This window comes from Condylura cristata, unplaced genomic scaffold (assembly GCF_000260355.1).
Source record: "Condylura cristata isolate star-nosed mole 26May11 unplaced genomic scaffold, ConCri1.0 scaffold00008, whole genome shotgun sequence".
NCBI lineage: Eukaryota > Metazoa > Chordata > Mammalia > Eulipotyphla > Talpidae > Condylura > Condylura cristata.
Genome location: NW_004567109.1, coordinates 21419351 through 21433532, shown reverse-complemented (window position 1 = coordinate 21433532; position 14182 = coordinate 21419351). Strand labels below are relative to the sequence as shown.

At 38.9% G+C, this 14182-nt stretch overlaps 1 protein-coding gene across 2 annotated transcripts; it reads right to left on the bottom strand.

Annotated features, from left to right (window-relative positions):
- Nucleotides 1–3177: 3177 nt before the first annotated feature.
- On the bottom strand, nucleotides 3178–11792 carry ZNF684 (zinc finger protein 684). Of its 2 annotated transcripts, none has more exons than XM_012722534.1 (5): nucleotides 11695–11792; nucleotides 10497–10591; nucleotides 8122–8248; nucleotides 7710–7805; nucleotides 3178–4378 (listed from the first exon to the last, which is right to left on the bottom strand). In XM_012722534.1, the coding sequence occupies exons 2-5, from the start codon at nucleotides 10527–10529 to the stop codon at nucleotides 3474–3476; spliced, it is 1161 nt and encodes a 386-aa protein (XP_012577988.1). In that variant the 5' UTR covers nucleotides 10530–10591; nucleotides 11695–11792; the 3' UTR covers nucleotides 3178–3473. The 2 variants fall into 2 exon arrangements, with proteins under 2 accessions (XP_012577988.1, XP_012577987.1); XM_012722533.1 differs by lacking the exon at nucleotides 11695–11792 and adding an exon at nucleotides 11224–11304.
- Nucleotides 11793–14182: the final 2390 nt, after the last annotated feature.

The window sequence follows — 14182 nt, the reverse complement described above, 5'->3', positions numbered from 1 at the left end:
GGATGGGACTAGATGAAGGTGATAACGAACTGGGCCTTACATCAAGGACACAGCGATGAGTCACCCCTTTGAAATCTAGCTTAGGACCTATATGAGACCCTTCCCCCTTATTGAGTTGGCAGTAGCTGAGGACCCCACTCTAGGTCTCAGCTGCTGTCCCAGAGCAATAAACACTGCTTGCTCAGCCTTTCTGCGTCCTGCCTTCCTTTCTTGCCGGTCACAGAAGTTGGGACAAAACAGAAATGAAGTTTCTTTGGGGGGAAACGCCAGTCTACCACTTATGTATGAAATGAGATAAAAGACATCTGTGTTTGCTTTTGGTAGAGTTAGAGAGAATCGCAAGGTATGACAAACTCTGAGAGGTGGGGGGAGAGGGAGAGAAAATCAAGGGATTTATCACCTAAATTGTGAGTGGCTGTTTCAGACTATGGGGAGTTTTGGGAATACAAGATATTTGGACGGAGTTAAGCTTAGTTTCTTCCCCAAAGGGATGCCAGAAGACAAAGGCTCACTCAATGGCATATCTGACCGGGGCTGGAAATGTAGTTTATTCTACTGTATTCCTTCTACTTAAGAGAAAAAGTTAACTTTGGGACCCAGATACATGCTCCCTGATACACAGTTAAAGCCCTTTCCACTCCTTAGTCCCAGAGCAGACCACTGTATGTCCTGTCACCTTGACCTCACAGTTGCTCTTCCAAAGGGACCGCACATCATGCTGACAGCGGCGGAGACCCTACTCTTAAAGTGTGTCCTCTTCCCTGTAGTCTTAAGGTAGGAAATGTGGGGCTAGCAGCTGATCCTGAAGACAATTCCAAAAGATAGAAGGTTCGGGGAACGTTTGTAGTGACTACAAAATGGGAACTAGCATGTAGCCTCCTAAATTAACTTGGAAAATATTATAGAAAGAAGGTATTTTTAAAAGATACTCAATGACAGTTTTTATAGATGGGAAAGCAGGCTTTATTGAGGACTATCAGCAGTATCACGACCACTGCAATGGAATTTTGATGTGTGGGAGAGATTGGGCTCAATTCTGAATACATAAGAGGCAAGTGGGAATTCATAGCCAAGGGGCAGGATGAATCAATGGCTGGAAAATTAACTAAAACAAAACACTGTGGGTAAGAGGGATTCTGGCTAAATAAACCTAGCAGGATTTCTGTTAAAGACAGGCCAGGGTGATGGGGGTGCTTGGTTAAACTGTTAGCAGGGTTCTTGCTAAACTATTTTACAAGTGTACAGCAAGGTCTAGAAGATTCAGGAACTTGATCAAAGTTTGGTTAAGCAGAGAATCTTTAATACACAAGACTTAATTTAGCTTCTTGAGTTATCTTTATTCAAAAATAACTATTCTTCAAAAAACAGGTTAAAAGAGAGACAATGTGATGTAGTTTTTGGAGATGAGTTTGGAGTATGAGGTCCTTGGGTTCATGAGAAAGTTTTCCCTGGAGCTCCTCTTTCAGCAGCATGTGGTGAGTTTCTCCACAGCACAGAGATGTCAGTTATATTTAAAGAGCAGGGTTATTTGGACAAGGGGACAGAAGAATAAAGGAAACTTGCTTAGACCTACAAGCGGGCAAAGAGCCGCCCCAAAAGGGATAGGTTTGCTGAGAGAGGACTTCCTGGTTGTCGCAGGGAGCAGCTTTGAGGAGAGCTGCCTCTGCCGAGGGAGGTCAGTGAGAGAAGCCCTAGCATGGCACGGATCATGGGCAGGTAGGAGGCTGCTGCCCTGCAGCAGGAGAGAGCTGGTTCCAAGCACCTGCATAGTCTCAGGTGCTTTTCTCTGGGAGGGACTCATTCCTTTGTGGAGTGGCCTGTTTGCTGCTGATTTTGGATAACTGTGGAATCTGGACCAGATAACTGTGGAATCTGGACCAGAGATTCCACAATGGACCAAATCTCTATATCCTTACCCTCAGGTCTGTGCTCCAGACATTCCCTACAGCAGCCTGATACTGGTTTGGGCTTTCTGCCTTGTGGTAAAAGCTGGAGCCTGAGGATCTGATTTCTGTAGCTGGGTTAATGGCTATTTAATCCCCTCTACCTCTCCCTCCTTGTGTGAGTCAGGTTTGTTTTACTCCTGTGATGCCTCCTTTTTCTATTCTTTCCTCCATCAAATGCAACATAGTTGTCATCAAATTTAAGGAAAAGGCTATCTGAATTTAGGTTCAAACTGATTTGTCACCCACCACTCAAGGCTTTTTGACATTATCAAGGAATATGGTGGACAACAATAAAATCTTTAGCTTAAATACTAATTTATTTTAAGGGACTATGTGGAATTTAGAAAATGTCACATTGCAAAGTGAAGTTGCTAAGCAGAAAAACTTGCTCTTTTCACTGTGAGCAATGCTTATGTTGACATAGAAAACATTCCAGGCACCTGGTAACTTAACCTGTATGAATTTCTACAAAATGTGAAAAACAACCCACAAAAGCTACTCCCTGCAAGTTGCAAAGTATCAGGACACAGTTCTCTAATCAAATACAGAGGATTCCCTAGCAGTTAACTTCTAAGTGAAATGAACTTACAGCTTATGCAGATACACCAGTGAAAAAGGATGAATATTTGAAGTGCAAATGTTTTATTTCATTTTAACTTAAATACTTATTTTCCTCAACTCAATATAGTTGTTTTGCCAGCCCCCTCCACCCCCATTGTTATCTTTTTAATTTTTTTCTTGTGTTTACATACATAGGAAAATATCTTTAAAACAAATTTTATCATTAAGAGAATGCCATTAAAAGTGTCAGCAAATGGTTAAAATACTGAAATTCATACTATATCTTAAACCAGATTTCCTCACTGCAAGTTGTTAGGATTGGTAGAAAAAATGGTGATATTTATTCCAGAAACCTAATGGGTGTACTTTAATGCATACAATTTAATGTATAGATAAAACACACTCATACTTGCATAATTATATAGTTTATTATAAAATTTTACAAAATTGGGCCCTCCCTGGTGGTGCAGTGGGTTAAAGCCAGCACTGCAAGTAAGCCATAGCCACTTCAGCACGAGTTCGATCCCTGTCCCATAAGTGACCCACATGGCACAGCAGACCTCTCCTGTTTTGCCTGCTGCTCCCCTCAGCAGTATACTTCATTGATTTGCCTGTTCTGCTCCCCACTCTGTCTCTGGTGAATTCTCACCCTCCGCACCTCTGGCCTGTACCATAGTTCTGTATGAATCAATAAATAAATCTTTAAAAAAATTTTTTAAACCAGGGTTGGTATATAGTTCTTACTATGTGCTTGATTTAATGTGTTTACTTTCCAGTGACTTATTACTTACAGTTCAGTGCTTTCTGTGATCTTTCCTGTAAAATTTGTTACAAGTTTCAGAATTGACTGGCGTTATATTTTACAAGCATCTACTCTTCCAAATTCATCTAAACGGTTGGATTTCTCCTCACCATGTTACTTAATCAGATTTCTCTAATACTGAAGGCTTTCTCATAAAGTGAATATTATGTATGAATTTTCTGATGTACAAGAAGATTTGACTTCTGGGAAAATGCTTTATCACACCTATCACATTCATAGGGCTTTTCTCCTGTATGAGTTACCTGATGTCTAAGGAGATGAGACTTCTTGATGAAGGCTTTGCCACATTCCATACATCCGTAAGGTTTCTCTCCCGTATGAATTCTTTGATGTGTAACAAGCACAGACGTGTTGCCGAAGGCTTTGCCACACACAATACACTGGTAGGGTTTCTCTCCTGTATGAAATCTAGAATGTTTATAAAGGGATGAACTATACCTGAAGGTTTTCCCACATTCCTTACATTTAAATGAGTTCTCCAGTGTGTGAGATTTCACATGCTGAGTGAAGGAGGAGTGCCAAGTGAAAGACTTCCCGCACTGGCTGCACTCATAAGGTTTCTCTCCCGTGTGAAGTCTCTGGTGGACCACGAGTTGCGCTTTGTGCATAAAAGCTTTCCCACATTCACTGCACACAAAGGGTCTCTGGCCATTATGAATTTTCTGATGAGTTGCAAGGTGTGCCCGCCTGCTGTAGGCTTTCCCACAGTCACCGCATTCAAAGGGTTTTTTCCTCATATGATTTTTTTCATGCCTAATGAAATGAAACTTCTTTTTGAAGGCCTTCCCACATTCATTGCATTTATAAGCATCTTCCCCAGGATAATCTATATTATAATTAAGTTCATCTAAAGCAGGTTGTAAAGTCTTCCCATATGACTTACATATATATGATTTTTTTCTTGCAGGATTAAGAATTGTGTTCATAGTATAACCATGGAGTCTCTCCGTAGTCAGAATTTTATTGAATGTGAACAAAACTGAATTTAAAAAATTGCCTTTGTTTCCCTGGTGCTGCTCTGATTCATCAATATGTGGGCAGTCAGCTTCTAAAAAGAAGTACAATAAAACACTCCTGGTTAATTTTTCATTAACATATTATAGAGAGACACTTCTATGATTCCAAATCTAGTGTGTTATTCTAAAATAAATCTTGTATTTGCTTTAAGCTAGAGCTTTAAATATCAAACTGCTAAAGAGGAAATTTGAGCAAATGAATGACAATGATAATAGATGCTTAACTTGTGACCTGTGGAAAGACAGTAAAATAGGCATAAGTAAAATGAGTAGGGTACGAGGGATGTCAAAAGGGCTGCGTGGCTGGCTCACAGCATGAAGAGCGTGCACTGTGGAAGTCTGATTAGTGGATAGGAGAAGAGGCGTCTGGGGCAAAAATCAGAGGGTAGGTCTAAAAAAGGCTGATGACAATCAGAGTCTGCATTACCTATTTCCTATGTTACGCTGGTAGAACAAATCATTTTCCTCATTCATGTCCTTTTTTCCTTTTTACCATCTAAGGAAAATGTCTATTCACTCAGTAATACTTTTTTTATTTCCAGTCTTTTAACCCCATCCAAACCACAGCTGAGACATCTGTACTTCATTCTTACCAATAAGTTCAGAAACATAAATATCTGGCAGGTCACTTGGCGGAAGTTCATCCTTAGCCCAGGCAGATTCTGTCTGCTTATTTTCATTCTGGCTAAGTTTCTATATGTAACACCCAATTGTCATATTTCTATTTGACAAGTGTTATTCTTATATACTAAATAGTCCCCAGAAAGCGGCTTTGCTCCTGAAGTCACATTTTTTTTTAACTTCTAGCCTTAAAATTCTATAAATTCAAAAACTACACTAAAAAAAATAAGAGGGCCTCCTTGGTGGCACAAGGGATTAAAGCTCAGCACTATAAAGCTATCTGTAGCCACTGCAGCAAGAGTTTGATTTCTAACCAGGGTGGTGACCCACATGATGCAGCAGACCTATCCTGACCTGCCCGCTACTCCTCTCAACAGTGTGTGTTCTGTCAGTCTGCCTGTTCTGTTCCCCACTCCGTCTCTGGTGAATTCTCTCACCCCCTCCTCACCTCTAGCCTATACCCCAGTTTTTGTATGCATAAATAAATGTTTTTTAAAAATTAGGAAGAAGTTATAATTTCTGTGTTTTCTTCCACACGGTTTTAATGCAACATCCTTAGTCTTACTCCACCCTTTATCCTTCTCTGCAAAGCTGCACTGAGCAGTGGGCTACAGCCACTAGTAAATATTTCTTTATAGAGTGAGTCTAAGTATGGAGATTTAGTTTCTTTCTTCTTTCCTCTCTATTCCAACCAACTAGAAGCAGCACTGTGTTACCTCAACCAATAACAACTAAATGAAAAATCCAGAATGATCAGCTTGGTAAACAAAACTAGGCAATATGATGAATTCACTCATGGTTCTTAAGCATGCCTTTCACTAGTCTTCAACAAATATCCTCTGTTCCAAGGATTCTGGCCTCTACATAACTACAGTCTTTTGCTCACATACCTTTTGCACCTTAGCTTGCCCTCCCCCAACTCCTCTAATTCTAACTAGTTTGCATATATTTTCAGGAAGGAGCTATCAAGATCTCAAAAAAAAAAAAAAGGTAAGAATCTTTGTATACCTTAAACTTTAAGATCCATTTTCTCTAACTTCTAAGCTAGTCACTGCAGTTGCCTAAACCATTCATTCTATTAACTAGAACAAAACTAAAATGTTGTACATTGAACAAATTTTCCATGCTCATCAAAGTTTAAAATAATTTTTATGCCTATGTTTTGCCTTTTCAACTGCAATTTACATATATGGAAATAAAACAGTTTTTAGTTTTCTTTGAATCCTTCTCAGGAAACATATTTAATAGCATGTTGGTTTTAATTAAATGGAACATAGTAGAATCAAAAGAACTGATGCAGAGAAGAAAATTGTGTACAGAGGATATTAAAGAGCTCAATTGCCATAGGAAAAAGATGAAAAATTCTGGATAAAAAAGCTGGAAGCACATAACAGGAGACCTAAAAATCCATTTAAATATGATAGCACAGGTTTTAAAGTAGTATTTATGTTTGTTAGGAGAGTGACAAGAAAAATGAATTAATTTAGATAAACCTTGCAAGAACATTCAAGATTAACTATAAAATAGAGTGGAACTGGGAACACAGTAACATGAACAGCCTAGATATAGTATCAGGAGTTAAAATTCATCTGATTTATATCAGTAGAATTGGGGTTCAGGGAATCCCTGGTGTCTAAATCATTTGGCATATACTTCTTTTATGGGTTCTGTGCAAGGGAAGATTTTATTTTAAATTGGTCTAACAGTTGAAATCAAAGGTATTAAGTCACAGTAGTATTGAAGGAGAAACTCATCAAAGAGTTAAGACAAAACGCTTACCACAGTGATTTTGAGTTTGCAAAGCAGTCATTATGCTTCACTGTAACATAAAGATAGAGGGGAAGCTTAAAGAATATTGGTTACTATGAAAAACAAACAATAAGGCTAAGTGAGGTAAAATTCTTGGAATGGAAAGTTGAAGAAGGCAAAGATGCTGGTGAAAGCATGAGCAAGCAAGTTTAGTTTTTAGAGCAATGAGGTTTCTGAGGAAGTTGCTATGAAGAGAAGTTCTGGAGATGGAAGAAAAGGAAAGAAGCAAAAAGTGAATAAGCAGTAACAAAGGGTGAGGACAGATTAGCAATGAACCAACTCAAAGTTAGAAGGAACTTCCAACATAGCAATAATACCAAGTGCAGCAGAAAGATGTACTAGAAAGAAAATAACTCATTAGCAGAAAACTAAAGATGAGCAAGGTGGGGTATAAGGCTCAAGAAAAGGAACAAGTTGGGTTTTTTTTTTTAAAGGGGTAACATCATGTGCTGAAAAGTTAGTGTTTGCCCTATGTGAAGGGTTTTGCATGTATTAATGCATTATAATCTTTATAATAAGCCTCAGGTAAATGTTAACACTCTCCATTCACACAATCTGACTATACCATAAGAACGAGCTGTATGGAAAAGAGCTAGGGTCATGCTGATGTGTAGAGCAGAATGAGGGTTTTAGGAACTAAGAAAACAAAGCCAGGACCTAGATGAAACAGGCAGTGTGAGAAGCCAGAGCAGAGGAATGGGATATCCCTTCACACAAGAACTGAGTAAATACCAAGAGCAGCTACATGAGGAGAGCAAAAGTGGAAGCAACATCTGGGGTTCTGCTGCTGTTATGTAAGGTGTACCCAGTCATTTCTAAAGGTGTACATGGCTTTTAAGAGGTGCTTCTCGAAAAATATTCAAAGATGCCTGTCTTTGGCCAATTGTGAACTCTATTCCAAACACTCCTGCCTACCTGTTTTCTCTCACTCACCTGGATAGTTCCAACATGCGTTCTCTCCCTCTGCCATCCATGGCTCCTGTCCTCGCTCCACCTTCAAGGTCACTTTTGTTTTAGTAATTGGAGCCCCTGTTTATGGGAAATAACACAGAACTGAAAGACAAAAGTGCCAAAGACAAACAACTACCTCACAACTCAGCTCGGTCTCCTTGACTCTCAGGGCCTACAATGGATGACAAATGGGATTTTAGAAAAGATCCTTTGCCTCCATTTTGGAAACATAAGCATAAGCTGATCCCTAAAGGGGATTAGGAGATTGACTACTAGAATTTAGGGCCAAACTTAATGCTTCAGAAAGTTCACAGCTTTCAAAAGTCTTAAAAGGATAGAGAGCACTACTGTACAATGTGCATGACACTGAGGAATCGCCTCCCATCGTCCTTACCCACTGAGATGAGGTTTCTGAAGTTCTCCAGCATCACATCCCAATATAAGGTCCTCTGGTCACAGTCAAGCAGCTGCCACTCCTCTGTGGTGAAGTCCACTGCCACGTCCTGGAACACCACTGATTCCTGAAATAGCACATGCATCTTCAAACTTAAGAGTGCTAGGGTCGGGGACTTGCAGGAGAATCATGGCAATCAAGGTATGGTATTATAATATCACGTTCCCTGGTGAGTTTTCAGAAAGTCATAGATGATAACTGTTGTACATGTGATTCAAAAAATACCTGATGATAAAAATACAAATGATATTGAAATTTTCAACTAGAGACAGGACAATTCAATGATGGAAAATGAAGTTGGGTTCCCTCAGCCTCACCTCATATATTAAAATGGATCAGAGACCAGAATGTAAGGGCTAGAACTATAAAATTCTTAGAACAAAGCATAGGCATAAATATCTGTGACTTTGGATTAGGCAATGCTTTCTTAATACTGAACATAGTGTGACAAAAGATAAATTAGAATTCATTAAAATTTTTGATACCATAAGAAAGTGCAAATACACAGCCTGTGAAAAATACACAGAGTGGGAAGAAATTTTACAAATCATATATCTGGTAATCCCTGGTCAGGGAGCTGACCCACATGGCTTGGCAGACCTCTCCTGATCCACCTGCTTCTCCCCTCAGCAGTAATATCTGTCTGTTCTGTTCCCCATCTGTCTCTGGTGAATCCTCTCCACCTCTGACCCATATCCCAGTTCTTGTAAGCATAAATAAATACATCTTTAGTTAAAAAAAAAAAAAAGTTCAACATCATTAGTCATTAGTAAAATGCAAATCAACACAATGAGGTACCACTTCACACAAAGATGGGTAACGTTACAGATAAATAGTTACAAGCGTGGAGAAACTGAAACTTGTAAACTGCTGGTGGGACTGTAAAGTGGTACAGGAAGCATGGAAAACAGTTTGTCAGTTTATCAAAACATTCAACATAGAGTCACCCAACACTTCCTTTTAGATATGAACCTAAGAGAGTAGAAAAAATGTCTACACAAATGTCCATATACAAATGGATTTTTTAAAACGTGATGAAACTATTTGGCACTTTAAAAAATTGAATATGTACTGCTTATCCCAGGAATGCAAAGATAGCTCACGACTGGGAAATATAACAGAAATTCTCTAAACTTTTATATTTAGACAAAATATAGGATTTTTTGACAGGACGAACATGAGAAAAATGTTCTCATCTTATAAAGACAATCCTCACAAGCTAAAAATCCGTAAGTTGATTAAAAACAAAATCAAAACAAAAAGGTAACAGTGAGACACTGGGAGAATTCCTATTAAAATAAGAACAACAGACATTTTTGCCTAACAATTACATTAAAAACGTAATCATTAAAAGCCCTGGTCACTGCAACCAGACAAGGAAAAAAGAAAAGACATAAAAACTGGCTAGTAATTGACAAAGCACCATTTGAAGAGTGTGTGACTTGGACTTAATAGTTCTATAAGTTGATATGAATTCAAATGAGTTAATTCACACTTTCCCTTAGAACAGCCAATCAGAAATTACAAAGACTCCATCCCATTACCAATAGCAAATTAAAACATGTTAGAATAAACATAGTAAAAATGTACAAGAATTATAATAAACTGACAGAACTGTAATGAAGGACCTATAAGAAAAGTTTAATAAATGGAAAACTTATTGAAAATGTTTGAATTCTCTCCAAATTAATCTAAAGTTTAATGGAATCAAATAAAAAATACCTAACATCTTCTTTTATGGACCCTGACAAGCTGGTTTTAAAACTGTTCAAGAATTTAAAAAAAAATTACTGGAGACACTACAAAAGTCTAAGGTGTACTTAAGGATCCAGATAACATTACAAAGGCTAAGTACCTGGACTTGAGAACTGAGTTCAGACAGTTCTGGTTGGCACTATGTTCTAAGGAAGTCATAAGAACTTCCTTATGTTGTATCTAGCACAGTGTTGTTGCTATAAATATTATTCCTAACATTATCTCTATGGAAATCCATGAGAAGATATTTTCTTCTCAGAATTGTGCCAAGAAAAAAGTTATCTAGAGAATTATTTTGCTTTATGCTCATGGGCAACACCAATACTTTAATTGGTTGGCTAACCATTTTCTATGATCATCAGAAAGACTGGCCATACATTTATTTGTTCAAATTTATTTCAACTATATGGCAACTCTATAACCTGTCTATAACTTAACAATTTTACACTTTTCTAAAATTTCCTTTTGGACATCGTCTAGTCAATGTACATTTCTCCTGACTACACATTTCCTTTTAAAATGGATTTTGAGAAATTAAAATGTACAAATGGTTGCCTTACCTGGAAGTTGATCATTGTCTGCACCTCTTGCATAGAATCTGAGTAGATGGGGAGCAGAAAGACATGAGAAACCAGGTCTGCAAAGTAGAACCCTGCTGTATCAGAAGAGAAGCACCCTCATGTCAGACTCAGAAAATGCCACTTAGTAGGATAATGCTTGTAGCAAGTCATATATTTTTTAAGCATTAATCCTTCTCTGCTCATGACTGTTATGATTATATAAAATTTAGATAAGGATGCACATTTCTGTCCTTCTGATATAACAAGTTAACCCCTGAATCAGTGATAGTAATTTTCCCCCAGCAATGTATCTTTTTTGCCCTTCATTAAAAAATGAGTTAAAAGCCTTGATTCTGAAGCTCAGTATATCACATTCCCTTCTGTAATTCTCTGGTATACATTGACTGGTATCTACTGTTTTAGACGCCACATCTCTCTCTTTGGAAACTTAGAGGCCAGATCTGGGCTTTCTGAAATTATAAACAGCACTTGCTGGGTTCCTTGAAAGGTTAACATGTGCAAGAGAGATTCACGATTTTATTTATAGTTTTCACTGGGAAGATCTGCAGACTCCCTGACTCAAAAATAAAATCACAAAACTTAAGTCAGCATTTAATGCTCAAATATTTTAAAAGAAGAAATCGACTTTTTTCTCTTTTTGTAAGGTGCTTGCAAATACAGTTTGAAGACGACTCGTCTAGGTTTGAATTTCAGCTATTCCACTTACTAAGCTGTGTGTATTGAGGCAAGTATTTTCATCTGTCAGCTTCAGTTAAGTCACGTGCAAAACAGAAAATACTTATTTCAGAAGACCGGGAATGCAAAGCAGTTTCTCTAAAATGCTTTCTTCCTAGTTTCTTGACAGGCTTAAAATTCTCAGTTGCAGGCTTTGGTCGGGATAACGTTGCTTCTGCAATCGACAAAAGAGTTGGATGCAGACTCCTACACGGTGACCTGTCTGTAAACTGAACCTGACCCCAGCCTCACCAGGATCTGGGGACCCACTGAGTGGCAGTCGAAATCCAGCTCCTACTGTCTCCGGACGACTCCAGAGGTAGAAAGGGCCCAGGCACCCAAACACAAAGCCATTACACGTGGGGACTGTGAAGTTTTATCTTCGGCAGGATAAATCAACAAACCGGTACCTATCTTTCTCTCTGTCCTTCCCTCACGTCCCCCAAATCCCAGAGAGTCATACCTGCCACCCTTTCACTGCCACGCTCCCAGTCTGACTCTAAACCGAAGATCAGGTTACAGAGCCAGCCACAAACTCCCGGGAAGCCCCCGCCCACACGTCCCCAGGCGCACGCTGGAAGATTACAGAATCCAGGCTAGCGACCCACGGCGCCTGTGCGGAAGTAACTGCCCGCCTAGAATTCCCAGGCTCCCCCGCGGTGAAGGCAAGTCACCCGAGACTACATTTCCCACAAGGCCTCAAGAGCCTGTTTCCGGAGCGCGTCAGAGGTGCTGCCTTTCTTAGGGGGCGAGTCTGGCGTTGGGATCTGTGGGGCTACCCTGAGATCAATGCTCACTTTGAAGGGGGCAGTGTGTTTATCACTTTCGCTTAAAGAAAATGAGGCATCAGAATTTTTGATACTGGAAAATCTAAACCTTAATGTTAAGAGGATAATTTACCTAGTGGGATTTCTTTTAAAAAGAAATATACTAGTCTAAGTCGGGGAGATGAGTGGAACTAGCAAGGGAGACTGAGAAGGAATAATCTGTGAGGATAATGGAAAAGTGGGAGACTTGGATTGTCAAAATCAAGAGGAGATGCAGTTTCCAGAAGTGGAAGTGAAGTGAACCACGGGCTTCAGTAGTGTTGATAGGTCAAGTAAGATGAGAATTTAAGACTTGACCATGGTAGTCAGCAACGTGGAGGTTGTTGAAATGTGCAGTTTTGTCAAATGTCAAATGTGGAAGTCTGATAAGTGTTTGTAACAGTCGGATGAAATAGGAGAGGAAGTGGTGAAAGCAAATATGGACTTTTTTTTAAGTTTTGCTTTTTAAAGATAGCAAAAACCACATCTGTAACTGCATGTAGGTTTTTGGCCAGGATTCTTTTCAATTTGGAAGAAATCACAGTATGTTTATATTGCTATTTAAATGACACAGTAGAGAGGGGATAATTGCAATATAGGAGAGACAGTGCAGTTGCAGGAGGAAAGTTCTTGAGAAGATTGAAATCCAGTATGTGTCTGGAACGATCATTTCCAAGTAGGTCTAGACAATCCAGCCACTGACATAATAGGGTGTGCGGAGTTTTGAGGCACAGATGCAGATAGACACACATATTTGCTGTTGGTGAAAGGTGGTTGTCATTTTCTAAGTGCTTCTGTTTTCTCAGACGGAAAGCTGAAAGTAGGAAGAGGTTTCAGAAGTGAAAAGATAAGGAAAACATCATTACCTTGACTTTTTTTTTCATATTTCAACATCTGTGAAACTGCTCTTGCGAACTATGGTATACCATAGTTTAATAGGCAGCATTTTTTTCCCTCTTACTATGTAAAATAATGATGTATCTTACAAGTCATGTGAGATTCTAATGTTACTTGGAAGAGTGAGTAGATTAAGGAAATGTACTGTTATGTAGCAGCAGTAGAACCCACTGGAAGGCCCTCCCTGGTGGCACAAGTTAAGCTGCAGTAATATAAGGCTGTCCACAGCCACTGACCCACATTGCACAGCAGACCCCTCCTGCCTCACTGGCCGCTCCCCTCAGCAGTGTATTTCAGTCAATCTCCCTGTTACATTCCGCACTCAATCTCTGGTGAAACCTCTCAGCCCTCTGTATCTCTGGCCTTCACCCCAGCTTTTGTGTGCATAAATAAATCAATCTTTAAAAAGAACTCACAATACTAGGAACCACTGACTTTACTGGCATTTTCAGGGACATAAAGACATATGTATATCCCATGCTTTAAAAGTCCCTTCTTGACCTTATGCTGTCACTATGCAGTGTCAGAATCAAGTTGAATTGTAGGATACCTAGTGTCAGAGAATTGCTTGGGGATGGTGAAAAAACCCACACATCAGAATTAGTGTAAGCAAAATCTTAGCTCTGTGCAGGGCTGTGTCTCCAGAGCCAGGCATATATAATAAGGGTCAATAATTACTTTTGAGTATCAAATAAAGTTGAACTAGTCTTACTTCCATAGTTTCACTTCCACAACTGCATCATGGAACTTGTTTGGTTTGGGGTTTTTTATCTACAGGGCAATTTGGGGAAACAAGCATCTTAATAATACTGCATATTCCAGTCCATGAATAAATGAAGCACAGTGTATCTCATTTATTTGGGTCTGCTGTAAATAGACCTAAGCTATAATTCTCTCGGCAATGTTTTCGTTTTTGTTGTTCAAATTTTGCAATTTTTGGTCATACTTATCCCTAAGTATTTCATATTTTCAGTACTTAAATTTCTTATTTTGTTGTGACAATGCAGAAACAAAATTTATTTTTTAATATTGACCTAGAAGCTTTTAAAGAGTTTCCACAAGATGATCATGATATATGCAAGTAATTTTTTTTCCTTTCCAATCTGGATGCCTTTTATGATTTCCTTTACTCAATGTGCTAAATGTACTGACCATTTACAATGAATAAAAATGATAAAAGCAACATAACTGCCCTTTCCTGAACTTGGGGGGAATTCTGTCTTTCACCATTAAGTGAGCTGTTGACTG